At 39.4% G+C, this 26482-nt stretch overlaps 1 protein-coding gene and 1 pseudogene across 2 annotated transcripts; one reads left to right on the top strand and one right to left on the bottom strand.

The window, feature by feature from the left end:
• Positions 1-1645: 1645 nt before the first annotated feature.
• On the top strand, positions 1646-21869 carry smpd1 (sphingomyelin phosphodiesterase 1). Of its 2 annotated transcripts, XM_088321564.1 has the most exons (9): positions 1646-1811; positions 5679-5892; positions 13089-13409; positions 14553-14833; positions 16002-16175; positions 17665-17836; positions 17910-17986; positions 18740-18885; positions 21165-21869. In XM_088321564.1, coding segments are annotated over exons 1-9 (1767 nt in total). In that variant the 5' UTR covers positions 1646-1809; the 3' UTR covers positions 21545-21869. The 2 variants fall into 2 exon arrangements, with proteins under 2 accessions (XP_088177690.1, XP_088177691.1); XM_088321565.1 differs by lacking the exon at positions 5679-5892.
• On the bottom strand, positions 4148-4318 carry LOC148349361 (U2 spliceosomal RNA; annotated as a pseudogene).
• Positions 21870-26482: the final 4613 nt, after the last annotated feature.

The raw sequence follows: 26482 nt of genomic DNA on the forward strand, positions 1-26482 counted from the left end.
GGAACCTCGGTTTTCAAACGCCTCTCAGTTTGAACAAATCGGAGTCCGACCAAAAATTTCGCGAAATTCTTGCTTCGCTCTTCGGTCAAAAAATCGGAGTTCGAACGCCAGTAGTGCGTAAGTGCGTACACTAGGGTGCGATGCTGAGCGGCGTACGGGTCTAGATCGCTCTTTTCGTGACCAACTGTTATCGCGTGCGGACGTACTTCGTTTTGCTTTCGCTTTTAATATAGGTGTACCAAGTGTTTTAGCCCCTAATTATGCCTCCGAAGAAAGTCAGTGCAAGGGGCAAAGTTACTACAGGTGAAAAAACAAAAGTAGTGCGTACAACTATTCCATTTAAGAAAGAAATAATAGCAAAATATGAAGGAGGTGTGCGAGTGTCTGATCTTGCCTGCGCCTTCTGCTGACCACCACAAAGGTAAGAAATCCTATTCATAATTCTCTTTATCCTTTTTTTAATTTTTACACGTTCATGTTAGCGTAATCTTTCGTACGGAAGATTACGATAACGCAAACGTACGATTAGCCTGGGTTAGCTTTATGTTTATGTTAAACATTCAAGGTCAACACTCAGGGTGTTGGAACGGAGCCCAACATTCAGGGGGTTGGAACGGAGCCCCCTTTCCAATGAACTGCTCACCACTTGTTGTGGAGACCCAGGTGCTAAATGACTTGTAAACAACCTGATTTTTTAATTTTTACACGTTCCTCTTAGCGTAATCTTTCGTAGAGAAGATTACGATAACACGAACATACGATTAGCCTGGGTTAGCTTTATGTTTACGTTAAACATTCAAGGTAAACATTCAGGGTGTTGGAACGGATTAAAATGATTTACATTATTTTTAATGGGAAAAATGATTTCAGTGATCGAACAAATCGGTTTTCGAACAGGGTTCTGGAACGGATTATGGTTGGGAACCGAGGTTCCACTGTATACACAAAAAAGCGACATCTAGTGGTCATATGCAAAAGGACTAGGGATGTACGGTAACGTTTTTTCCTACCAGTATCCAACAAAATCCGGCTTCTTAGTGATAAATATATTTCTCGACCTATGATTTTTATTCATACAAATTAACATAAGTTTATTAGTTTGTGTGTTTTTGAAGTATTCAAAACAATCTTTTGTTTTTTCAACTGAATGAAAGTTTTTTTTGCACAGGATATTTTTCCTTTTAAATAGTCTAATTTAAATGCATCTTTTCGATGTATATGGATATATTTAGTTTTATAATTAAAAAAGAAATTAAGGAATAAGTGCACTTCCGGTTTATGAGTCCTTTCACAACACGATGGTATTAAAGCTTAGCGACATGGTTTTTAGTCCCAAGACGATGTATATTTTATATTAAATGCTTAAACAGATATGGAAAAATACCCCTAAAATTATTATTCATTTACTTGAAACAATGTTTCAAACATTCTTCTATATTTCCTTTTTTTGCGTCTGCTCCCTCTACTTGAATTCTTTTTATATTTTAATGTGATATTATCTGTAAAACAAGGATTGTAAATCATTGCGTTTACCATCATAAATAATAATAAGTCATAATAAAATAATAATATGTTGGATTTTTTTCGTGGACGATGAGTTTGTTTATCGAGTGATTCACGTGACCAAATCAGCTGACTGACTTCCGTAAGAAGAAGAAAATAAACGGATCTTGTCAGTGAAGCAGTGGAGGTCGCAAGACGGGTTTCGAACCCTTTTTATTTTTTCTCGGTCCACTTCGGTTCTGCCCGGAGAGGACAAGGACTCGACGGTGCCGGTTCCGGTCGCGCTAGCTTAAACATTTGCTAGCGATGTAAGTCAAACGTCTTGTTTCCCATGTTAACATAACTGTCAAGCTCAGCCAATTGCTCCTCTTATTATGACTGCAATTCCCCTTATTAGGCGATAATAAACATTAAAAACAACCTTTCAATCAGATGAAATCATCAAAGTCCACCAAATCAACAATAAATTACAAGACTGTGTAATTGTATGTCTGTACTCAGTTTGTTTGGGTGGACTTTAAAAAAGAATATTTATACATGAGAGGCTACAGCTATACACACCGCACATACAGCACTGTTACTCACAGAAAGACAGACTATGAAGAATAAAAAAGGATCGTTTGTGTGAATAAGTTAAGTTTATTTACCAATTTAACAAAAAAAAAAAAGGTCGTGGGAACCTCCTGTGTGGGTTAAAATCCAGCTACCGGACTTACTGTGCGGAGTTTGTATGTTCTCCCTGTGCTTGCGTGCGTTTCCTCCAGGCACTCCGGTTTCCTCCCACATTCTTAAGACATGCATTTCAGGTGGATTAGCCGGTCCAAATTGTCCCTAGGTGTGACTGAGCGAGTGAGTTGTCTGTCCCTGTGTACCCTGCGATTGGCTGGCAACCAGTTGAGGGTGTCCCCTGCCCACTGCCCGATGATTGCTGGAATGGGCTCCAGCACCCCCGCGACCCTACTGAGGATAAGCGGTGCAGCTGATGAGATGAGACAACAACAAAATTCTTCAGCATCTTTCTTAGTTTTTTTGCAGTAAATTCGTGTTGCTTATGACATGTAGTAGTCCACATCGTCTTAACACACAACGCAGAAAATGTGGACCTTTTGTTGGGGATTTAATCCAGGGGTACCAGATATGGCTCTTTTCAATAAGTACATTTGGCCTGAGATAATATAAGGCTATGCTAATTGGGGATGTCGCGATTATGATATATTTGTCTAATCGGAAATCATTTTTGCATTTATATTATTCACTTTTGCGAATTACAGTCTTTTTTTTCCCTTTCCACCTCCCTAGAAAATGCCATTGTCACACAGAGCTATTACACCAAGCTCTGAGCCCAAAAGGCCAAGATACATTTTTGTTTGGCCTGTGCAATTTTAAGTTTACAAGTTCATATTCAGTTTAATGTTAAAACATCTTGAAAACATTCAAAGAATACTTCATTTCACGCTATTTTTTGTTTGTGTCTGTTTACCTGTAAGTAAATAGCTGCAGCTATGTGCTTGTGTGGTTTATTATCGCTTAATAAGGGTTATTTCAATCATTACCGAAAATTGCCACTCTAAGTGCTGTATAAAAGCATTCAGCATACAAAAAGAGAATAGAATCTCCGCTCCCCTGCCCACCCGACAACACAAAAAACATCGTAGACACAGTCAATGGTTAAAAATACAATAAAAACAATATAATAATAATAATAATAATTTCCTTTGTATTGTCATTCTTTGTAACAATGTACACAGAACGAAATGTCGATACACCTGACACGTTGTAGCGAGCCGATGCAGCCGCAGCCAACAGAGGGCGCCGCCATTTTACCAATGTTATAAGTCTTATATATAAATAGTTAAGGAGATAACATATGATTATGGCAAGGCACAGACTAACCATGTGAGGAAAGGGACAATAGGGAGGCTTATCCACACTGATAGGGATGACAGCAGATGGCCTCGGAATTTTCAGCCATTGAACCACACCCTACCAAGTGTGGTACCCTCAAATGAGGAAACACTGACATATTAAAACATAAACAAAAACAATTGCAGAACAAAACAGTATGAAAAAAAAGTATGATTTAATTATTTTATATATATTTTTAATTGTATTGTTTGTTAATGCAAGATCCATTGCAGCCTGGTCATCCGGAAAGGGGGATTATCTCATGTGGGTCCCCTTCTCAAGGTTTCTTCATTTTCCTCATGTTGAGGTTCTTGAGTTTTTCCTTGCCCTCATGTAGGTTTTAGATCAGGGGATGATGTGATCATAGTCTGTGGAGCCCTTTGAGACTCCTTGTAATTAAGGGCATTACAAATAAACATGACTTAATACAGTAAAAGGTTAGAAAGTAAACAGATCAAACTAAATACAAATGATCACTTAAAAGCTATGTTAAAGTGGATCTTGAGCCTCCTCTTGCAAATATCAAGGGTCCCTGGAGACCTGATTTCCTCTGGTAGACCGTTCCAAAGGTGAAGGGGGGGGGGATTTTTGAAGGGTTATTGTTCTATCTTCTTTATTCATTATTCATTATCCGTTATCGGTCAGTTCATAATATGCTACAAAGCCTAGGAGCCGGGACTCTTACTCTCAGCCAAAAGGCCAAGCTAAGGTCCTAGCCCTAAAGCCTTGCTGCGATCATTGCGAATGCACCGTTCCCGGAGGTACTGCAATACCGGGCCGATGCGTGGAGTGGACAGAGCAAGCTCTTATTCCATCTCCGGATTGCAAAAATCAATGATCATGGCTGCGATTGTGCAGATTGTGGCATGGAGTGCGCCAGATCCCATCCATTAGAGAGACTTGAATGTATTAATTGCGGCATGGCTTTAATTGAAAGTGGCTTCACCATAGGTTTTGGTCCTTACCCTAAGAACAGTCAACAACCCGCTGCCAGAGGACCTAAAGTCTTATTTAATAAAGGCAAATCAGATGAGCAAATGGCTGAGGTTGACAGGTATGAAATTGTGACATCATTCATATAATATTTGGGTCATTTCAATATTGTGATACCACAATTTAGCATTTTCGTTCCATTTATAATTGATTATAAACAAAAATGCCGGTCTTGTAAAATCCAGGCAAATTTTATCTTATGTCCTTTATGTTAATAGCCAGATACTGGTAAAATCTTTATTTTTTTAAACCTATTTGCAAAGCCTTGACTTACAACACTCACTCAACCGAGACCAGAAAAGGAGAAGCTCGCGCAAAAATGCATTAGACGAGCAAAGGGATATAAACAACGATTTGCTTTTATGTTTGTTACCATGAACGCACATGCAGATGTTAGCTACCAGGTTAGCTTAGCCTCTTTTGTCGCCGAGCAACTACAGCCATCTTGAGTTTCTCTGGTTCTGCTGAAGATGACATCAAGCCACAGTACCATGCGGCACCACATTGTAATGGAAAATGAGACTCCGAAGAGTACTCGATACCCATGGCAGGGCGAGTCGAGCTGGAACCATTTAATAGAAAAGCGTCATAACAGACCCCATTCCAGCTACATCTCTATGGAATCCTGTATATGGAAGCTCATTACACAATGTATGTCCACGATTGAAAATCCACAAAACCAAACTAAAACACCAGCCAAGCATCCAGAGCAATTTAATTAGCTGAGAGGTAGGTTTATATATGAGACATATTTATTTTGCTTTCATGGTTCTTTTGCTCAAAAAGGATCCTGACCCCAGATTTAATCCATTCTCTATATCCGCCTTGAAGAGAGTCCCATACTTTTTTGTGGCGACATGATTTTTGGGTTATCCTTTTGATGTTGGTTCTTCAATGTTTACTTTCATGACTATAACTAATCTATTCTTTGATCATAACACAAACGCTTGTCTTCCAAATACATAGAAATGGATGTAAGGTGACGCACATGCGCGCGGGTTTGGCTGCATTTGATGACCTCGGAACGGATTAATCCCGTTTCAATTATTTCAATAGGAAAACTTGTTTCGATTTACAACGGTGTCATCATACAACGTCACTGCTGGAAGCAATTGAATTTGTAAGTCGAGGTATCATAGTAATTTATATAAAAAAATACTATTTGAAAGATTACTATACAGCATACACAATTTGAAATGATCAAAAACATATATAGTACGGGTAAAACGTATGACTTGACAGGTATAAGGTCACACATTCATCCTATTCTTGTCCAGGACTCTTGAAAGCTTCCAGGTGAGGAGATGGACCACAACGATGAGCTCCGGGTTTTTGTTGTTAGCGCTGGCGTTGCAGTGCTCCCCTTATCCGATGTCCAACCCGCCTGACTTTTTGCTCTCGGGTCAACCTGTCCTGTTAAAGTTCAACTGGACCGGCGTCTCCTGCCGCGTCTGTCAAGTACTCTTCACCATCCTGGATGTGGCTCTCTTGGTATGAAAAAAAAGAAGACGTAGTCAGAATCAGTGTTGGTCTCGTTACTGAAAAACAGTTAATACCGTAAATTCCGGACTATAGAGCGCACCTGTTATAAGCCGCACCCACCACATTTTAAGAGGAAAACCGATTTTGTACATACACAAGCCGCACCTGTACATAAGCCGCATGCGCCCACATTTAAACATGTAACACAAACACAAAATTAACCCAAACCCGACTTCAAGTCCCGCGATTGAAACTAAATGTCCTTCATTAAAGTCCACAGTCTAAAAATCACAGCCGGCAAAATGAACGGAAAATGATACCGGTACTTAAGGTTTGATGCAGACCTGCAGAGTCCAGGTCCCGTTCAAAGTAATCCAAGGAAAAAAGTGTATATTTCCAGAGGTAAGGGTGGGAAAAATATATCAGATGAACACATTTACTTACGCAACTCCTTTTTCTTTAACCAACTTTTTACCCCCTCTTCTTTCCTTGTCTGTCCCTCACCTTTAGCGGTCCCCACTTAAACTCGGCACCCCGCGTTTGTTCTGCGCCTCATTTTTCGTTCACCCGTATCAGAATAAGTGTCTAAAATAAATACAAATAAATACATTACAAAAATATACAGTTGCAAATACATATTATACATGGGCTACACATATTTACAAAGAAAGACGGTACACCGAGAGAGTTTTCAAAGCTTTGATAATAATAATATAGCTTTGACAGGGCAGTTAATGGTAGCAACACTCGAGCGCCGCTAGCGGCCGTTAGAAAATTACATAAATTGGCCGCATCACTGAATAAGCCGCAGGGTTGAAAGTTAGGGAAAAAAGTAGCGGCTTATAGTCCGGAATTTACGGTAGTCACCCTTGATTAATTTTTGAGTTAATTTTTTTACACCCCAGAATGCCGACACCCAAAAGTAGCACTTTACTTTGAAAGGAGAGGTGTTTAGAGTAGCCAAACATTTGACTCAAGTAAAAGTACTGTTACTTCAGAATGACTCAAGTAGCATTAAAAAGTAGTCATTCAGATTATTACTTGAGTAAAAGTAAAAAAACTAGTTTAGTACTCAGTAACTGTAGCAACGTATAATCATTGATTTTTTTTTTTTAACAACCATTCAATCAGATCATCAAAGTCCATCCAACAGTAAATTAAAGGTTTGTGTAATTGTTAGTCTGTGTTCTCAGAGAGTTTGTTTGGGTGGACCCTCTGTGGATTTAAAAAAGAAAAAAAAACATAAAAAAAAAGTGTGTGTGTGTGTGTCTGTGTGAGGCTACAGCTATATACACTGCACATACAGTGCAGTAAAAAGAAACATTCCTAAAACAATTGCCACCTGCTGGTTGTTTCGGTCAGTGGTCAAATCTCAATAGAGAAAACAAAGTCTTTCACGAACTAAATGCTCCTTAGCAGAGTCAGACAGACACGTACTTACGTGGAGGGGATTTAGAAACTGGTTCAATGTAGCCTAATGTAGCGGAGTAAGATTACAGTTTCTATTTCACAAATCTAATCTAATCAAACATCTAATCCAATCTCTAATCAAATCTAATGACATAGGCTATCCAAGTCAAGGGTTGGTTGTTTAAGGGTAAGTTTAATGACAGCAGACTTAAAAGCCTCTGGAACAATTACCCTGGTAAAAGATCCAAGAGGGCAGAATATGTACCACGGCAAATATTGCGGCCGCTAAATCCTTTAGTTTCTTTAATACAACATTTAGCCAGCACCTCAAATGTAACAAAATAATGATCAAAGATAACAATGGTATATGCTAACACCGTCACATTTGAGCATAGAGTTACTTGAGTCACAACCAAGTCCAGTGTGTTTCCATCTTTTGGTGTCGGTATATCAATTAATTGATTAAAACCAAATGTATAAATTACAGATTAAATTGCAACAGTAAGCGAACTAAGTCTAGAATCAATGTGGATGTACTTTAAAGAGCGTGCTCATTAAAAGCTACCATAATAAAGTGGGAAGGCTTCATTTAGTGGTAAAAACTCCTCTTTGGAATCAAGCAATCTAATATTCAAATGAGCAAGTTTCAGCTGTACTGAGCCTTTTAAATCATCCCAAGTCTTTGTAGTAATCGCCAAAAGATGTCGCCATTCGCTATGTTGTGTCTCGGGCGATGGCAGGTGCGGTTATAGTTTGACTTTGCTTCCATGGTTATCATAGATAGATAGATAGATAGATAGATACTTTGTTCATCCCCGAATGTTTTTCCTTCTCCCTTTAACATCGTTGTAAGCCTTGGGGCTCATAGCTAATAAATACAGTATGGAAAAACGGTATTACATCTAACTAACTTGCACACAAGATTCTGAACTGAATAAAGAGGGACACATTGTGGGAGGTAGTTTAGACAACAGCATGTCTGCATTTTTATGATGCAAACAAAAAGCGGAGCAGCATTTTGTATGACTTCGACCATTGGTAGGCATCTACGGGACCTTACAAAGTTTGAATTTGATAAGTCCTTGGGTACACGAAATTATTTGTTGTTGACGTAGTATAGTGGGGGAAACGCTGTAATGAGGGGCCAAAAAAACTATCCTGTGAATTGAACACGTTGTAAGGCGGTGTCGATGTATCCTCGAGGGCAAATTTCCAGCTCTGCTTTTCTGCTGACTTTTGTCCTTTGTGCCCTCCATTTGAAAACAAAGTTTACATACTGCAGATAAGACAAAACGAGAGCATTGATTTTTTTTTTTTAAGGCTGTGTTTTTTGACAACCTCAACAAAAAAAAACACAACAACCTCATAAGGTGCAAAGTCTTTGTTGCGAATAGCTGACCGTGAGACCGAAAATCAGATGACTTATTGACTGATGCATCGATTTCAAAGGGAACAATGCAATTCAACAAAACACACGCAAGAATTAGCCAACCATGATGTAATAGAAGCGCCAAAACAACACTCAAAAGCAATGAAGAAACAGGAAAGTAACATTTCTACAGTAAACTAAAAAACACAGTGTTGTGTACGTAGGTCCAGAGTTTATCCTCCTTAGAAAATCATTGCTGTCATAAAGTAGCTTCAGAACCGCCGTTATTGGTCAAAAAATATTTGTATATTTGTATATTTTGATTTATTACATCTACGAACAAGTACAACTAAGAAGCAGGATTTTATTGGATACTGGTAGGAAGAAAACATAACTACTCCCTAGCCTTTTTGGGAGTACATATGACCACCAGATGTCGCTTTCTTGTGTATACCAGTGATTTTCAACCACTGTGAGAGATTGTCAGGTGTGCCGTGAGAAATTATCCAATATCACTTTTTAAAATTTAACATTTTATAAAACATTTATGAATCATTTTCTGCAAATATTATGTCATTGTCAAGTGTCTGTGCTGTAAAAACTAGGGGTATTATAAATTATATTGTAATTAAACATACTGTTCAGTGTCATTTTATAACATTTTTGGTTAGTGGTGTGCCGCGAACTTTTTCCAATGTAAAAAACATGCCCTGGCTCAAAAAAGGTTGAAAAACACTGGTGTATACAACCAAAGAGGAGTGCTACAAATCACAACTAAGAAGACCAACTTTGGAAATTCTTAATTAGCAAGATGATTTGCTACCTGCTAGATAAGACAATTTTACTTTTTTACATTTTTTCTTATTTTATTCAAGAAACAAGAAAAACACCTTGAACTGGGAAAATTACCTAATTATCAAGGTTCTCAAGGTTTTTTCATTAACCTCATGTTGAGGTTTTGAATTTTTCCTTGCCCTCATGTAGGTTTAGATCAGGGGATGGTGTAATAATAGTCTGTAGTTTGCAATAATCTGTGGTATGTGCAGCCCTTTGGGACTCCTTCTGATAAAGGGCTATATAAATAAACATGACTTGACTTAATGTGCTATATAGGACAATTCAGTTCAATGAAGTTTTTTTTTTTTATTCTATCCAAGAAAAAAACCATTTTAAAATAATATACAGTTATCTCTTGTTGACTCCAAAAAGGACCTATGACATTTAAATCCCACAAAGTACAAACCCAATTTTTGTATTTAATACTCTAGGCTGTACTTGCTCAAGACAAGCCACAGGAAATTGTGCCCCTATGACCATAGTGGTTAAGGGATCCAACCCAACCAACCAATCATTATATTTGGACAGCAAAGAACAAACCCTACTTATAGGCTCAAGCAATTGTTAAACAAATATGTTTTTTTCTTTACAAGTTTCACTGCTGTCAAATTTAAAAAACAATCTTGCTGCACTACTGTACAATTTATTCCAAACAGGGCTGACAATAATTTTAAGACACTAGCCACTTTTTATATTATAGGTTGTGGGCGTTATAGGAAAACAAAAACGGGCTTTTACCTTACTTTGGAATGTAGAGAAGTCCAACTTTGTTGGCATTAGAAAGCGTCTTTTGGTGCTTTTGTCGATCTAGAGTGTTCTGTTGACACAATGGCCTTTAGAGAAACTGGAACTTGAAAATATATGCACATACATAATGTAGGTTTATCAAGCTCTTTTTCGTACGTCATTGATGCACAGATAGACAAAGGCAGAAAAGGGGCGGGGCACCTATTTAGACAAACAGAACTCAAAAAACGATGCACGATGAAAACTGTGAAAAGTAAACCGCAATACATCAAGTGATTACTGTATTCGGATATGTTAAGCGTCACGTGGGAAGCTGTAATTATTTAGATTGATATTTTAACAAAAACTATTTATTCTAACAACCAATAATTGAAGATTTTTTTCTATTCAAATTCTGAATTATGTTTTCTCATTTGCAAATTTTTTTTTCATCTTTTTGTGCCGTGCACTAAACTGGTTTTGTTCTTATTTAGCATTGTGGAATTTTTTTAATAGAAGCTTATTTTTTCTTTTTGTGTGTTTAGTTAGGCGGGTCACCAGTGATGTGCTATTCTGCCCCCCGGCGTACCATGCTCAATCATTTGAATGGTGGCCATCTTGATTACACATGAATATCATTGGCGCCAACATAAGTCCCGCCATCTTTGATTCCCACGGCCAGTTTCTATTCCCTTCTGTGAGCCGCTTGAGTTATTTCAGGACTGAGTTGAACATTATGGACCCAGTTTTGTTAAAGAACAATGAAATTAGTTCCATAAAAGGAACACAGTATGCAAATGTATGTAAATAGGGTCAGCCCCTATTTTTACTCAAGCTGTTTTATATTCGTTTTCACAGTTCACCGATCCCTTAACCATTAAGGGTCGTCGGGGCACCACTTCCTGTGGTGAGTCTTGGGCAAGTACAGCGCCCAGGCCGTCTTTTTTGGGGGGTTAAGGTTTGCTCCCCCACATGAAAAAAAATAGAACTGGTTTCCATGGTTGGCTGTAGTAAAGGAAGCCTCCTGATCTTACTCAGATACAGTACCTCCATCATCTGCTCGCTGTTATTTAAAAAAAAAATAAGAGCCTATTAGAAAGAAATGAGAGGAAAAAAATGGATTTATTGTCAGATGACTCAATATTTGATCATGTTAGCTAATGTTCTATGAAATATGTTTGTTTTCTTGTGTTTTTGTTAATGAAACCCTTGCTTTTACAGTAGTTTTAATCAATGTGAACTATAGTCTGTGCACCTTAAATGTGAAAAATTATTTGACTAATGCTGTCATGCGGACCCTGTACCGGTCCGTTGCGGTGAAGAAAGAACTGAGCCGAAAAGCAAAGCTCTCGATTTACCGGTTGATCTACATAGCTGCCCTCACCTATGGGCATGAACTGTGGTTCATGATCGAAAGAACATACCATTATTATCATTGTTACAAAATGGGTTGAACATATTGTTATGACGAAATTGGACGTGGCACTCCAGATTCACATTTTACTGAGAGAATAAAATACAAACAAAAAGATAAAAGTTAATTTACACAGTATTTACACAAGAAAGTGTGAGTATGTAGAGGCAAAAGATATTTACATTAGGTGTTTACATACAGTTTTGGGATCGTATTAGTGCAATATGCGGTAGTGCAAAATAGGCAACATTGTGTTAAGTAAGCATAGGGGGGGCTCTGTACGCATGTTTGATGATACTGTTCACACCGTCCAGTGTTTTTCCCCCCTGGTTGCACAGCCCACGTATTGAATGAATTTGGGAAGGACAGTCCTTAAGCATGCCTGATTGAAGTCGCCGTCGACGATAAAAGCTCCGTCGGGGTGTGCAAGCTGCTGTTTATTGATAGCAGCGAGCCGGAGATTTAACGCAATGCTAACGTTAGCATCCAGTGGAACGTAAGATCTCTAATTCAAGTGGCTGAAATATGTTTTTGCCCCAGGGTGGCTGGGCTCTCCTTTAGAGATAAGGTGAGAAGCTCAGGCATCTGGGAGGAAAACAGTGTAGAACAGCTGCTCGTCCACATTGATAGGAGCCAGTTGAGGTGGTTCGGGCATCTGATAAGGATGCCCCATGGATGCCTCCCTCGGGAGGTGTTTCAGGCATGTCCCACCGGCAGTAGGCCCCGGGGACCTGCCAGGACACGCTGGAAAGACTATCTCTAGGCTGGCCTGGGAACACCTCGGGATGCCGTTGCTGGGGATAGGGAGGTCTGGGCTTCCCTCCTGAGGCTGCTACCCCCGCGACCTGACCCCTGATAAGCGGAAGAAAATGGATGGATGGATGAAAACTATTTTGGAAGGCATACCTTATAATCTGGTGCTCCTTATTGTCTAGAGAATATTGTTTATCTGTGGAAAAACCCTGTATAAGATATAAAAATAAAAGCTTACTAGAAAATAAGTTCTAAAAACAAAACAAAATTGAAGCTAATGTGAGATGAATCAGTTTTTGATCATTTTAATTCATGTTCTATGAAATACAGTAAGTTCATTGGTTTCTGATTTTTTTAATGCAACCCTTGATTTTCCAGTGGTTTTCATTCAATGTGACTTGTAGTCCAATGCGCCTTACATATGAAAAATATTGATAAAATACTGTTTTGGATAGTGCGCCTCTTAGGACAGAAAATACTCCATTTCTTTAAAAAAACAAAACTTTTTAACCTGTACATACCGCAACGTTATTGATGTACAGGCAGACACAGGCAGAAAAGGGGCAGGGCTAGAAAATTTTGCAAATCGGCAAAGTAGCGAAACCAAGATAAACCAAGATACAACGAAGGATTACTGTATTCGATTTGCAGTTTAAAAAAAAAAAAAAAAAAAACTTCTGTTGTTGTTTACTCCAGAGTGACATGAACGAAGAGCGAGTGGCCCACGCGGTGGGCGAGGCTTGTGTGCGACTACACCTTGCAGACGTGCAGGTTTGCCGTGACATCACTGAGCTTTTCCGCGAAGACTTCATCCGAGCGCTGCAGCGCTCGTTGCTGTGGCCCTCGGAAGCGTGCGGCCTCCTGGTGGGGCCCTCTTGCGGAAAATTCGACATCTATTCGCCGTGGAACGTCACTTTGCCCAAGGGTCCCAAACCCCCGGTGACCCCGCTGGCACCACCCAAACCGGGCTCACCCAGGAGCCGGGTGCTTTTTCTCACTGATATCCACTGGGACCAAGTAAGCTATAGTGCCGTGAAAAAGTATTTGGCCACTTATTAAATTCTGTGGGGTTTTATGGTATATTTATCACTGTCCAAGGTTTCAGATCATCAAACCAATTTTAATATCACACAGAGACAACCTGAGGAAATAGAAAATGCTATTTTAAAATGCCAATTTCATTTATTCAGCCAAAAACAAAATATATATATATATATATATATATATATATATATATATATATATATATATTATTTGACGCCAGACCGGTCCCTTCTCACGGTTTCTTCATTTTCCTCATGTTGAGGTTTTTGAGTTTTTCCTTGCCCTCATGTAGGTTTTAGATCAGGGGATGGTGTAATAATAGTCTGTAGTTTGCAACAATCTGTGCAGCCCTTTGAGACTCCTTGTGATTAAGTGCGTCACATAAAAGCATGACTTGACTTGAATTAACAGTGGAGAATTTTTATCAGAGGTATTGTGGAAAACCCAATTCTGCCCTTCGTCATCCAGACACCAGCTGCGGCGGCCCGCAAGCCAATTGAGTTTGAGACCTCTGATCTAGTATATGCTCAAAAATTCAATTTCTTGAAGGTGTGAAGCCGTCAAATCTGGCTTCAAAATGGCACATCATTTGACAAAAAGAACATGATACCAACAGTAAAACATGGTAGTGGCAGTGCGATGGTTTGGGGCTGCTTTGTGCCTCGAGACCAGGACAACTTACTGTGGTTGGAGGACAACTTCCAACCATCAGTTTGTGCCCTCAAACTCAAGTGGTCTTGGCTCATGCAGAAGGACAACGGTCCGAAACACACCAGCATGTCCACCTCTCAAAGGCTCCAATAAAACACAATAAGGGTTTTTCAAGTTAAAGTCCAGATTTAAATCCAATCGAGATGTTGGTGTTTGACCTTAAATGAGCAGATCATGCCAGAAAACCCTCCAATATGGCAGATTTCAAACATTTTTGCACAGAAGAGTGGGCCAAAATTCCTCCTCAGCGTTGTGATAGACTCATTACCAATTATCGTAAACCTTTTGGTTTAAAATTGATTTGATAAACCGAAACCTTTGTGAGTGATAAATATGCAAAAAACAATACTTTTTCACGGCACTGTAGTTCTAACTGAAGATCGTCGGTCTATTTTTGTGTACCAGGAATATGCCGCGGGCAGCTCCGCCGACTGCAAGGAACCTCTTTGTTGCCGCAAAGACTCTGAGACGAGGAAACGTCGGCGCAGGCAGGCGGGCTACTGGGGGACTTACGGCAAATGCGACCTGCCTCTCCGGACGGTGGAGAACCTCCTGCAAAACGTGGCCGGCGCCGGTCCCTGGGACTGGGTCTACTGGACCGGGGACATACCGGCCCACAACGTCTGGTCTCAGACCAGGAAGCAGCAGCTATCGGCGTTGACAGTCATCACCGAGCTCATCCACAAGTGAGACTCCTCACAACCGATCCTTAAAGTCTTTAGTAGGGTTGCAACTATCTACTATTTTTATAGTCCACTAATCATCAAATATTGAAGCGATTAGATCATTTTTTTCCTAAATTATTTGGAAAATGATGATAAACACACGAAAAGTGGGTACAGTGAAAAATACATCTTTTATTGAACGTACTGTACTACAAATTTTTACAAATATTAGATCAAAATCTAAAACCTAAGCAATTAAATACTATATTCAAATCAACTCGACATTGTTATCCCTGTAAACCAAGAACAGGATTATAAGGAGTGCTAAAAGCGTAAAAAAAAAATATGTTGAGCTTGTGAAATACACTACTGTACTATTCAAAAGTTTGAGGCCACCCAGACAATTGTTTTCCAATAAAAGTCACACTTTTTTATCAAAAGAGTTGCAAAATAAAAAGAAAGTATAGATGACGCATTGAGAATGTTAGAAATAGTGATTTTTATTTAAAAAATAATTTAAAAAAACTTTTCTGAGCGACCCCAAACTTTCATACATTAGTGTACATTGAGTGATCATAAACCAAACAGTTTTACCAACTGATGTTTTTAAGTGTTATAACAACTGACGTAAGTTCTTCAGACTGCATGCATTTAATTTCAAATATGTTTGTCAGGCACAGTCTAGCATAATGCTCAAGCTCTCTTTTATAGCCAAATACAAGTGTATAAAATGTACAATGCATGTCATTAAAATCGTATTGGCTTGAATGTTAGTTAAGTCTTACCGAGGCGAGTCAGACTCCTTTTTGTTCAACAGTCCGACGTGCTCTTTGAATGTTCGTGTGTCACTCATTTGCAAGGTCTGTGTTGCAAACTTTGCAAGTAGTTTTTATTTCCCGCCATATCCAGGCTAAAATGCTCAAAAACTTGAGGTTTTTATACGTGTAGTTGATATTGACGCTCTCATTTTACTGTTACTGATCAAGATGGACGTTTTTGAGCATAGGCGGTTTTCAACAGAGATTATATTCATGTGGAGATGCCTCACTCTGTTAGAAAAACGTGTCTGGCGACTGCAGTTGAAAACGAAATTCATTGTCAACTATTTCTATTATCGATTTTTCTCGACTAATTGTTGCAGCCCTAGTCTATAGTAGTCTCTAGGAGTGAATGACGATGATTCCCTCAGACATTTGGGCCCGAACGTCACGGTCTACCCGGCCATCGGCAACCACGAGAGCACGCCGGTCAACAGTTTCCCGCCGCCTTTCATCCACGGCAACAGATCGTCCGCCTGGCTTTACAACACCATGGCGGACGAGTGGGCAAAATGGCTGCCGGCCCCGGCACTCAAGACTCTCAGGTGGGCCATCCTTCGATTAACTTTAACTCTTTAACGCAGTGTGTCTTCGATTAATGCGCGTCTTACCAGTAATTCATACGGCATTGACATAGTTCTGAAGTTCTGTTGAAACCGAAGAGTGGAAGTTCTCAATTCAAAGCTTTAACTCCTCAATTAAAGATTTGACTCCTACATTTCTGGTGTTTAAATTCTCAATTCTCAAAAGTTTTAACTGAGGAATGGAAGTTTTAAAATTGAGGAATGGAAGCTTTAGAATTAAAGCGTTAATCCTTTGATTTCAGAGTTAATGCTGTATTTAAAGAGTTAAGCTTTAAAATAAGGCGTTAAAGCTTTGAAGTGAGGAGTTGTAGCGTTAAATCGAAGAGTTCTAGCTTTAATTGAGAAGTTTTAAAACGGAAATTGTAGCTTTCATTGAGGAGTAGAAGCTTAAAATCAAGGATTTGAAGTTTCAAAATTGAGGAGTTAAAGCTTTAATTGATTATCTAAATATTTAATTGACAGATCAAAGCAGGGTGGTCAAACTCATTTTAACTCGGGGGGGCCACACGATTGAACAAACATTCTCTCGGGGGCTGGACTAGTGGATTGAGGAGAAAGAGCAAAAGAGAGAAAGAAATGAGAGAAAGAGGGAGAGAAAAAGAGTGTGTGGCACAAGAAAAGAGAGAAATGGAGAAAGACTGAGTGAGTGAGAGAGAGAGAGAGGAAAGAAGAGAGGGAGGGAAAGTGAGGAACAAAGAGAAAAATAGAAATAGTGAGAGAGGAGGAAAAAGAGAAAAAGAAATCCATAGAGAAATTGAAAGAGAGAAAGAGAACGAGAAAGTAAGAGAGAGAGAAAGAGACAAAGAAGAACAAAGAAAGAGACAGAGATAGTGTGAGAGAAAAAGGGAGAGAAATACAACTACAGCGTCTTTGTGAGAGTCACCTGGCTATGGCAACATCAAGTGGACATATTTCAACATTCAGCTCGTTTTTCTCCTGCGCTTCCCTCTGCATAGTCTCGTGGGCCGGATTCAATCCCTTAACGGGCCTGATCTGGCCCGCGGGCTGCCGGTTTGACACCCCTGGGTTAAAACTTTGAGAAGTTAAAGCTTTGAATCGAAGACTTGTCACTTTAACTGAAGTGTAGTAGCTTTAGAGTTGTAGCTTGCAATCAAGGTATTGAAACTGAAATTGAAAAGTTAATGCTTTAAAATTGAGGAGTTAAATCTTCAAATGAAAGAGTTGTAGCTTTAAATGAGGAGTAGAAGCTTCAAATTAATTAATTGATGCATTCTTTGAGTGGTTGATTCTTTGAGAAGTTAAAGCTTTAAGATTGATGAGTTCAAACTTTAAATCAAAGAATAGTAGCATTAATTAAGGAGCTGAATCTTGGAATAGAGGGGCCAATTCTTCAAAATCTGTAGTGAAAGCTGTCTCAGTCTCGTTAACGCTTTAACTCTAATGACTCTTTGAGTCAAGTTTTAAGTTAATTGGTGTATTTGTATTGCAGATATGGAGGATTTTACACAGCTTTAGTGCAGCCGGGCCTTCGTCTGGTGTCCCTCAACATGAACTTCTGCGCTCGGGAGAACTTCTGGCTGATGGTCAACTCCAGCGATCCGGCCAATCAGCTGCAGTGGCTGGTTCACATTCTCCAGGACAGCGAGGACAAGGGCGAGAAGGTCCTTGGGAAATCGGTCAATCGCCTTCTGTGGAGCTTGAAGTCATTAAGTGTTTCTTTCTGTGATTGGCCAGGTTCACATCATCGGGCATATTCCACCTGGTTTGTGTTTGAGCAGCTGGAGCTGGAACTACTATCACATTATCAACAGGTACCGAGTGCAGTTACAGTAGTGCCCCCGGGGTACAGCATGAATCTGTTCAAAGGTTGCAAAGTGAAATTGCTGTAAAGCGGGGATAGAAACCTATGCTAATTGGCTCCAAACGCAAGATGAAAATATGGAAATAACAAAATACAGTAGTATATAGCAAGTTCTAACCATGCAATTATGCATGTATGTTGTAAATAACATTAGAAAAATACACGAAAAAGAAAAATTACCTAAGCTGGTACAGTGGAGTATCAGGCAGATGCAGAGGATTGTCATGCGCTTAGATTTCCTCGCTTTAATAGCCTCCTTGTTTTTATGTTTATCCCAATAGTTGGCTGGTCACAACAATGCATCTTCGCAAGCATAATAAATCTTTGTTACCATGGTTATCGTGTGTTTGCTTTTCCCTTTAGCATCACTGCAAGTCTTGGGACTTGGTGCTAAAACAATTCAAGCTTAATACATAAATCATGTGGATAATGGCTCTGACAGTGGTTTGCTGTAGTCCTAAAGCCTTGGAAATAGCTTCTTGACTTGTGGCTTTCTCGGACCGATAGATTTCAATCTTTTTATTTATTTTTTTAATTTCTTTCATAAATGGAATCAACAATTAATTATTAATGCGATGTTAAAATGTATTTAATGTGTTGACCCCTTAGTGATTTACAAAAAACACAGAATTAAGGAAGGTGGCAAATACTTTTTCACTGCACTGTATAAAAAGGCGGTGCTAATAACCGTGTTGTTCCTTAGATACGAAAGCACCATTACGGGCCAGTTTTTCGGGCACACGCACTTGGATGAGTTCCAGATGTTTTACGACCAGGAGACTTTGACACGCCCGCTGGGTGTGGCCTTCCTTTCTCCCAGCGTCACCACCTACGTTGATTTAAACCCAGGTGAGTTTGTGATCGAGCGCTTGTCATTTTTTTTTTTTTACAACGGACGTCAGAAACCTGTGGTTGTCGAGCCGCATGTGGCTCTTTCGCGCCACCTTAGTGGCTCCTCGTAGCTTTTTCAAAGATGCAACAGAGAGGGCTTCACTGTAAATTCCGGACTAAAAGTTGAATTTATTCCACATTTTAAACACTGCGTGTTACAATATGATACGACTTATTATATTTAGTGAGGCGAATGTTTGGGTGTGTGTTGCCGGCGACCTTGGACCTGCACTGGGCCCTACCCGTGGAACTCCACAGTTGCGGTGCCCATTGGGGCCCGACTTCCATGCCCCGTCCGGCAGCATGTCCTCAGCAGGGCGCCTGCCAGCTGATTTAGAACTGGTGCGGACCAGGGGAATCCAAGTGTATTTTTAAAACAAAGCATTGCGAGAGCTGCAGGCGGAGGTTGATGTGATATCTGCCAAGTGCTCTGAATATCAAAACAAAAAAATTCAATGAAATTTAAATAAGTGTGGGAGAAGGTGACTAATTATTGAGTATATTCTTCTTATTAGGCCGACAACTGTGACCTCGTACTAAACTGTTATCAGTTCGATAATTGTCAGCTCAATAATTATTTTTGCCCTCCTTAATTTTAAAAGGAATGTCAAATTTAAAATAATAAAAACAACAACTACTAATTGCCAAAAGGGAACAATAAAACATTTGCATTAAACAACCTAAAAACAGCTGAACAATACAATAATATTACACATAAACATGAGTCCAAACTTGCCCAAGGGAGGAGGCGAAAGCTGAGGGTTTAAGTGCCCAACCTTGGTTACGTTTATTTTTCCTTGCTTTGAAGACATATTCAAAACAAAAACAAGAAAAAAGAACCTTAACCCACAAAGGGAAATTACAAAAGAAGGGAAATACATTTCAAACGTATAAAAGTATTGCTAGTGACTTGTATATACATTTTTCTTCTAATGGCATGCATTCAATAGTCCCTTTGTCAATAATGGGTCAGGGTTGGTTGGTTGGATCCCTTAACCACTAGGGTGGTAGGGGCACCATTTCTTGTTGTGTGTCTTGGGCAAATACAGCCTGGTGGCGGCCAGCCCTCTCCAGACCAACAAATGTTTCCACTCGGTCAGGGTTACCAGTAATTGTTTGTGTATACAGACTCTGCTTTACTTACAAACGAGGTAGGTTTCGGACGATCGCTCGGAAGTTGCTTCAGTGCTATATTTTGTATGTTTAAGGTTTATATACTGCAAGTAGGTTTAAAGCTTGTAGAAGTAACCTGTATTGTTTTGTACTAAAAAATAAGCATTTCATAAAATGATATCCTCTATAAAGATGATTAAAGTTAAGTTCAACTTACTTTTGGGAGATAAGCTTCAAGAGGTCCTCTTCCGTCGTAGAAAATGTCTGAAAAAAAAGCGATCCAACCATTTTCTCAACCGCATCAAGCTTTCTTATTCCACTTTCATTTCAAAAGAAACAGCTCGCTTCTTCTTTACACTTTACACCAACCATATTGAATGGATGCACGAGATATTAAACAATAAAAATGTCAAAGTTCTGGAGATACAGTATAGAATGTTAACACATGAACTAGGAAGAGGAAGCCGGATATCTTCTTCGGGGTGGAACACAATGCTATGTTAGCCTTCTATAAAAATGACTAAACTGGATGCAGCACATCCTGTGGAGAATGATGTCAAGTCAAGTCAAGTCATTTTTATTTGTATAGCCCTAAATCACGAAGAGTCTCAAAGGGCTTCACAGATTGTTACACTATATTACACAAACTATTTTCAACCGACAAGAGGAGTAGGTTATTCGTATGCAATGGAGTAGAAGTGAGTTTTAAGTTTAGATTTAAACATTTCCACTGAGGTTGCAGATCGAATCTCAGGGGGAAGAGCATTCCACAGCACCGGTGCCCGAATGGAGAACGCTCTCGAACCAGCCGAGGACTTCTTTGCTCTCGGGATCATCAGAAGACCAGCACTCTCAGATCGTAGGCTTCGGACCGGGACATAGTGGCAGATCAGATCTGAAAGATAAGAGGGAGCAAGTCCATGTATGATTTTGTACAATACTAAGAGAACTTTGAAGTCACATCTTTGGCTAACTGGGAGCCAATGCAGGTTAGCCATAATCGGTGTTATGTGATCGTACTTTTTTGTCCTAGTTAAAAGCCTCGCTGCGGCATTTTGTGACTACTCTATTGCAGGATACCACTTTAAATTAGCATCATAACAATATGGATGATTCTCCTCCAGGTTACCGTGTCTATTACCTGGACGGGAACTACCAAGGAAGCTCCCGTCTGGTCCTGGACCACGAGACCTTCATCCTCAACCTAACAGAAGCCAATCACAAATCAGAACACCCAAAATGGACTCTGCTCTATCGCGCCACCGAAGCTTACGGGCTCGCCAGCCTTTTCCCGTCGGACCTAGACGGACTTTTGAAAAGCTTCATCAGGAACGAAGCCCTTTTCCAGAAATTCTGGTTCCTCCGACACAAGGGCCACGTTTCGGAACCGTGTAAGGAGATGTGTAAGACGGCCATGGTTTGCTTTCTGCAGAGCGGAAGATCCGATTTGCTGCAGCGCTGTGACTCGGTCAATAGCGTAAAATTCAGAAAAACCCTCTGTTAGAATCGGAGAGGCGCGTCGTTACCAGGTTCTTTACGGGAATATCAGTCACATTTTTTAAAAATGATTGTTTCCTCGCTTTAATTATTCAAATGTCTTCCGTTTACTTGAAATCCAAATTTGGTCACAATCAACCAAAAACCCACTGTCTGCACTTTAATGTTAGCAAAGCGTAGCAAATTTCAATACGTTGATGTCGTTTTTGACATCATATCCAGTATTTTCGTTTTCATCGACATATAGTTTACTGATTGTATGAATTGTGAATAAAAATAAAATCATGTTTGCAAAATAAAGTGGCATCACAACTGTAGTGTCAACCACCCAAGGACTGCTTTTCTTCCCTTAACCCTTGGATGCATGACATATCCATGAGTGGGGTCAAAAATCTTAGGATTTTTAATGCTAATGGAATCATGTCCTAAACATGTTTTATGAAAAATAAGCCTATCTGGAGTATGACACTATTACAACTTAGTTTTTTCTTAAAAATAATGAAGAATAACAACCCATGCATCCACCTATGCATCCTAGTGTCTAAAACGCCTACAGATGTATTTATTTTTTTACTCACTGTTTTTGCCATTTAAACAAAAAAAACTATCGACTCAGCTACTATTTTAGTCCACGGCTGCTTTATTTTGAAGTGTCTTCATGCATAAATAAACTGCTCCAAGAATCGTATTAGATTTTTCTTTGTTAAAGTTTTCCACTTATGGTGTAAAAAACACTTCATTTTAGTGTCAAAAGGTGGGCCTAACATTTCCTGGGCAACACAATTCTTTGCATTTCACAATGTTATTGTATGACACTCGTCTGTGTCGTAGCCGCTAGCTTTTGCTAATCGTTCTTTTCTCCGATCCAGCTTTTGAGTTAGAATTAGAATTGTCATTATTGTCATTGATATTAACATTGTGAAACATTGTATGCAAAGAGATTAGACATAGCACTCCAGGGTAAAACATGTTATAAATACCTATCGCTAGCTAGCCGCCTTCAACTTTAGCATTGCACCTTTGAAATGAAATGAAATGATCTGCATTTATATAGCGCTTTTTAAGTCAATGACTTCCCAAAGCGCTTTACAATGTGCTCCACATTTCCCAATAGCGGCCTTGTATTGCAGCCATGTAAGACGTTAACCTGCTTATTGGGGGTATTAGGGGTTCAGTGTCTTACCCAAGGACACTTCGACATGTAACACGGACGAGCCGGGATTCGAACTGGGATCCCTTGATCCCAAGACGAGCGCTCTACCTCCTGAGCTACTGCACATTAGTTTTGGAGCACTCGTAAGTATCACATTATTGAGAAGCATTTTATGCTTTTGTTTTATTCCATTAGCTTCAGTAAAAGTAATGAAACGGGATGTATTATTTTGCAACATCTAGTGGTGAACAAATCCATAATTTATTTTAAAAGTGCTGAAACAATTTCAATTAGTGACAATGAAAAAGTTTTGTCATACTGATGTATTACTAATGAATACCTTACAATATAATCGAGGCCATACGTTTCATTCTCAGCCAATTTTCTTCCCCTTAATTACAATTACCATTAAGTTTTTGTAGTGTTCCTGTAGTATTTTTGTAATATTACTGTTTTATTTTGTCGTATTTTGAATTATTTCTGATTTTTTTTTTTTAAATTATTTCCATAGTATATTTTTTTGCAGTATTTTAATAGTATAAGTTTTGTAGTATATGCTGAAGCTGCTATTGGTGTGTGAGTGTGTATGTGAATGGGTAAGTGTAAAGCACATTGTGGAGCGCTTTGAGAAGTCTACAGTGACTTGAAAAGTGATATATAAATGCAAACCATCAACCCTCAAAGCATGTATACGTTGGAATAGGGAAGAAATATTTTCACGTATGGCATTGAATAACAGTTGAGTGGATGTAGTTTTACACTTAAACCTACTCACCACACTATACAAACTACACTGCTCTGTAGTGGTTGGAGAGAGTATTTAGTTTGCATTTATTTAAAAAAAAAAATCATAACTTTTAAACAAAATGACCAAAAGACTTTTTTTTTTCTTTACATACTCAGATATTTATGGCGGCTTGTATGTTTGAGATGCCTGAATTAAACATCTCATCTCATTAGCTGCACCGCTTATCCTCAGTAGGGTCGCGGGGATGCTGGAGCCCATCCCAGCAAGCAGTGGGCAAGGGACACCCTGAACTGGTTGCCAGCCAATTGCAGGGCACACAGGGACAGACAACTATCACACCTAGGGATAATTTGGACCGGCCAATTCACCTGAAATGCATGTCTTTGAAATGTGGGAGGAAACCGGAGTGCCCGGAGGAAACCCACGCAAGCACGGGGAGAACATACAAACTCCGCACAGTAAGCCCGGTAGCTGGATTTGAACCCACACAGGAGGTTCCCAAGACCTTAGAACTGTGCCGGACACGCGCTAACCACTGTGCCGCCGTGCTGCTGAATTAAACATTATTTCGGAAAATGAGCAAAAACACGTGTTATCACATAGACATCATTTATGGACTAAAAACGTGTAATATATTGGAGAAACAGCCACTTACCGCACACAGCTGATCTACAGTCCTGGCACTTTTTTTATCCCCAAGGTTTCGGATTGGCCAGATTAAGTCATCCAAAGGGTCGGATCGGGCCCGCGGGCTGTATATTGACACGCCTGGACTACACATTCAGCACCATGGATGGAGACAGATTGGACATGCAAACATCAAGTCAACTATAGTGCGAGTCTTGTGTTTACAACAAGATCCCCAGGAGTAACCGGGAGTAACACCATTTAACTCGGAAGTAGTCTCATCTCATTAGCCGTACCGCTTATCCTCATTAGGGTCGCGGGGGGCTGGAGCCCATCCCAGCCATCTTCGGGCAGTGGGCAGGGGACACCCTGAACTGGTTGCCAGCCAATCGCAAGGCACACGGGGACAGACAACTCATTCGCTCATTCACACCTAGGGACAATTTGGACTGGCCAATTCACCTGAAATGCATGTTTTTGGAATGTGGGAGGAAACCGGAGTGCCCGGAGGAAACCCACGCAAGCACGGGGAGAACATACAAACTCCGCACAGAAAGTCTGGAGCTGGATTTGAACCCACGACAGGTTCCCATGACATGAACTGTGCCGCACAAGCGCTAACCACTGCGCCGCCGTGCTGCCATACTCGGAAGTAGTATTATTTATAATATATCTTTACTCAAAACCCTAGTGTGCAATATTTGACCATTAGATGGCACTGTTGGCAAATACGAACAAAAACTAGTGTCAAGAGCACAGCGTAGCAGAATGATGCCAGGTAATCATCTTGGTAGGGATTCCTCTATGTAAAAGAAATACAAATTCCTAAATCTGATCTTTATAAAAAAAATTACATTGGTATGATGGTTCATGTATTTTTTGCCTGGTATTTAACTTTTTTGTACTACTAGGAGGCACTAAATAGTACACACTGTCCCTTTAAAGCACAAGTAAACACAGATTATTTTTGTAATGCACTTGATGAACTTACAACTATTTTAGCCTTGTACTACATTTCGACCACATTGTTTATTAGGAAAAAAGCCACTAAACCAGGGGTGTCAAACTAATTTTAACTAGGGGGCCACACGATAGAACAAACGTTCTCTCAGGGGCCGGACTAGTAGATTAGAGAGAAAGAAAAAAAGGAGAGATAAAAGGACCATAATAGAAATCCAAAGAGAAATACAATTAGATAAAAATGGTGAGGCTGAAAGAAATAAAAATAGAAATAGTGAGAGGGTGAAAGAGAGAAAGAAATCCAAAGAAAAAGAGATAATAGAAATAGTGAGAGGGGGAAAGAGAGAAAAAGAAATCCAAAGAGAGATAAAAATAGAAATAGTGAGAGAGGGGGAAAGAGAAAGAAATCCAAATAGAAAGAGATAAAAAATAGAAATAGTAAGAGAGGGGGTAAGAGAGAAAAAGAAATCCAAATAGAAAGAGATAAAGATAGAAATAGTAAGAGAGAAAAATAAATCCTCAGAGAAATAGAAAGAGAGAAGAGGAAAAAGAGAGAAGGGGAAAGCAAGAGAGTAAAAGAAGGTACAAAGATACAAAGAGAAAGAGACAGAGAGAGTGAAAGAGAGAGAGTGAGAGAAAAGGGGAGGGAGCGAGAGTGAAAGCAAAACAAGTACAGCGTTTGTGAGAGGCATCTGGCTTTGGCAACATCAAGTGGACATATTTTAACCTGCAGCTCATTTTTCTCTTGCACTTCTCTGAGCGTTGTCTCGCGGGCCGCCTGTTTGACACTCCTGCACTAAACGAACTTTGCAAGCGGGCAACACAGAATTTCAAGAAATGAAACTATCAACCCCGGAAATGTTTTGTCACTCGAAAACACAAATTTTGCATAGTTTTTAGTTTTTCCTATCTACAGAATTTTTACACCAGTGAAATAATTTTCCCTGTATTAACTTGCCCTTTCAAAATAATTTATGCAGACATTTCATATTTAAATATTACACATTTGTCCAATATGAGGAGCCTTCAATTTTGATATTTTTTTGGTTAATGTTTTTCTCCGTTTTTTCACCGACTTTAATAATAGATACAACCCAATGATCTAGGGTTGCATAAATTGTAAAAACTCCTTCACCGTATTTTCCAGACTAAGGGCCGCTTTCATAAAATACCGTACTCTTTAGCAAAGTATTTTTCCATATTATTAGAGTTACATTGGACTATGTGGCGCATTAATTTATTTATATTTTGTTTTAGGACGACGTACACTTCAAAATGGTAAAGAAATTAATGAAAAGGTAGATACACAGTGAAGAAAATAAGTATTAGAACACCCTGCTAGTTTGCCATTTCTCCCACTTAGAAATCATGGAGGGGTCTGTAATTTTCATTGTCTGTGCATGTCTACTGTGAGAGAGATAAACTAAAAAGAAAAATCCAGAAATCACAATGCATGA

Source organism: Urocampus carinirostris, chromosome 17 (assembly GCF_059441175.1).
Source record: "Urocampus carinirostris isolate Australia breed hairy pipefish chromosome 17, RoL_Ucar_1.0, whole genome shotgun sequence".
NCBI lineage: Eukaryota > Metazoa > Chordata > Actinopteri > Syngnathiformes > Syngnathidae > Urocampus > Urocampus carinirostris.

Coding starts and splice junctions, on each gene's coding strand:
- smpd1 (XM_088321564.1), top strand. Junction 16,176..17,664: donor CCGGCACTCAAGACTCTCAG/GTGGGCCATCCT, acceptor TTTGTATTGCAG/ATATGGAGGATTTTACACAG. Junction 17,837..17,909: donor GCGAGGACAAGGGCGAGAAG/GTCCTTGGGAAA, acceptor GTGATTGGCCAG/GTTCACATCATCGGGCATAT.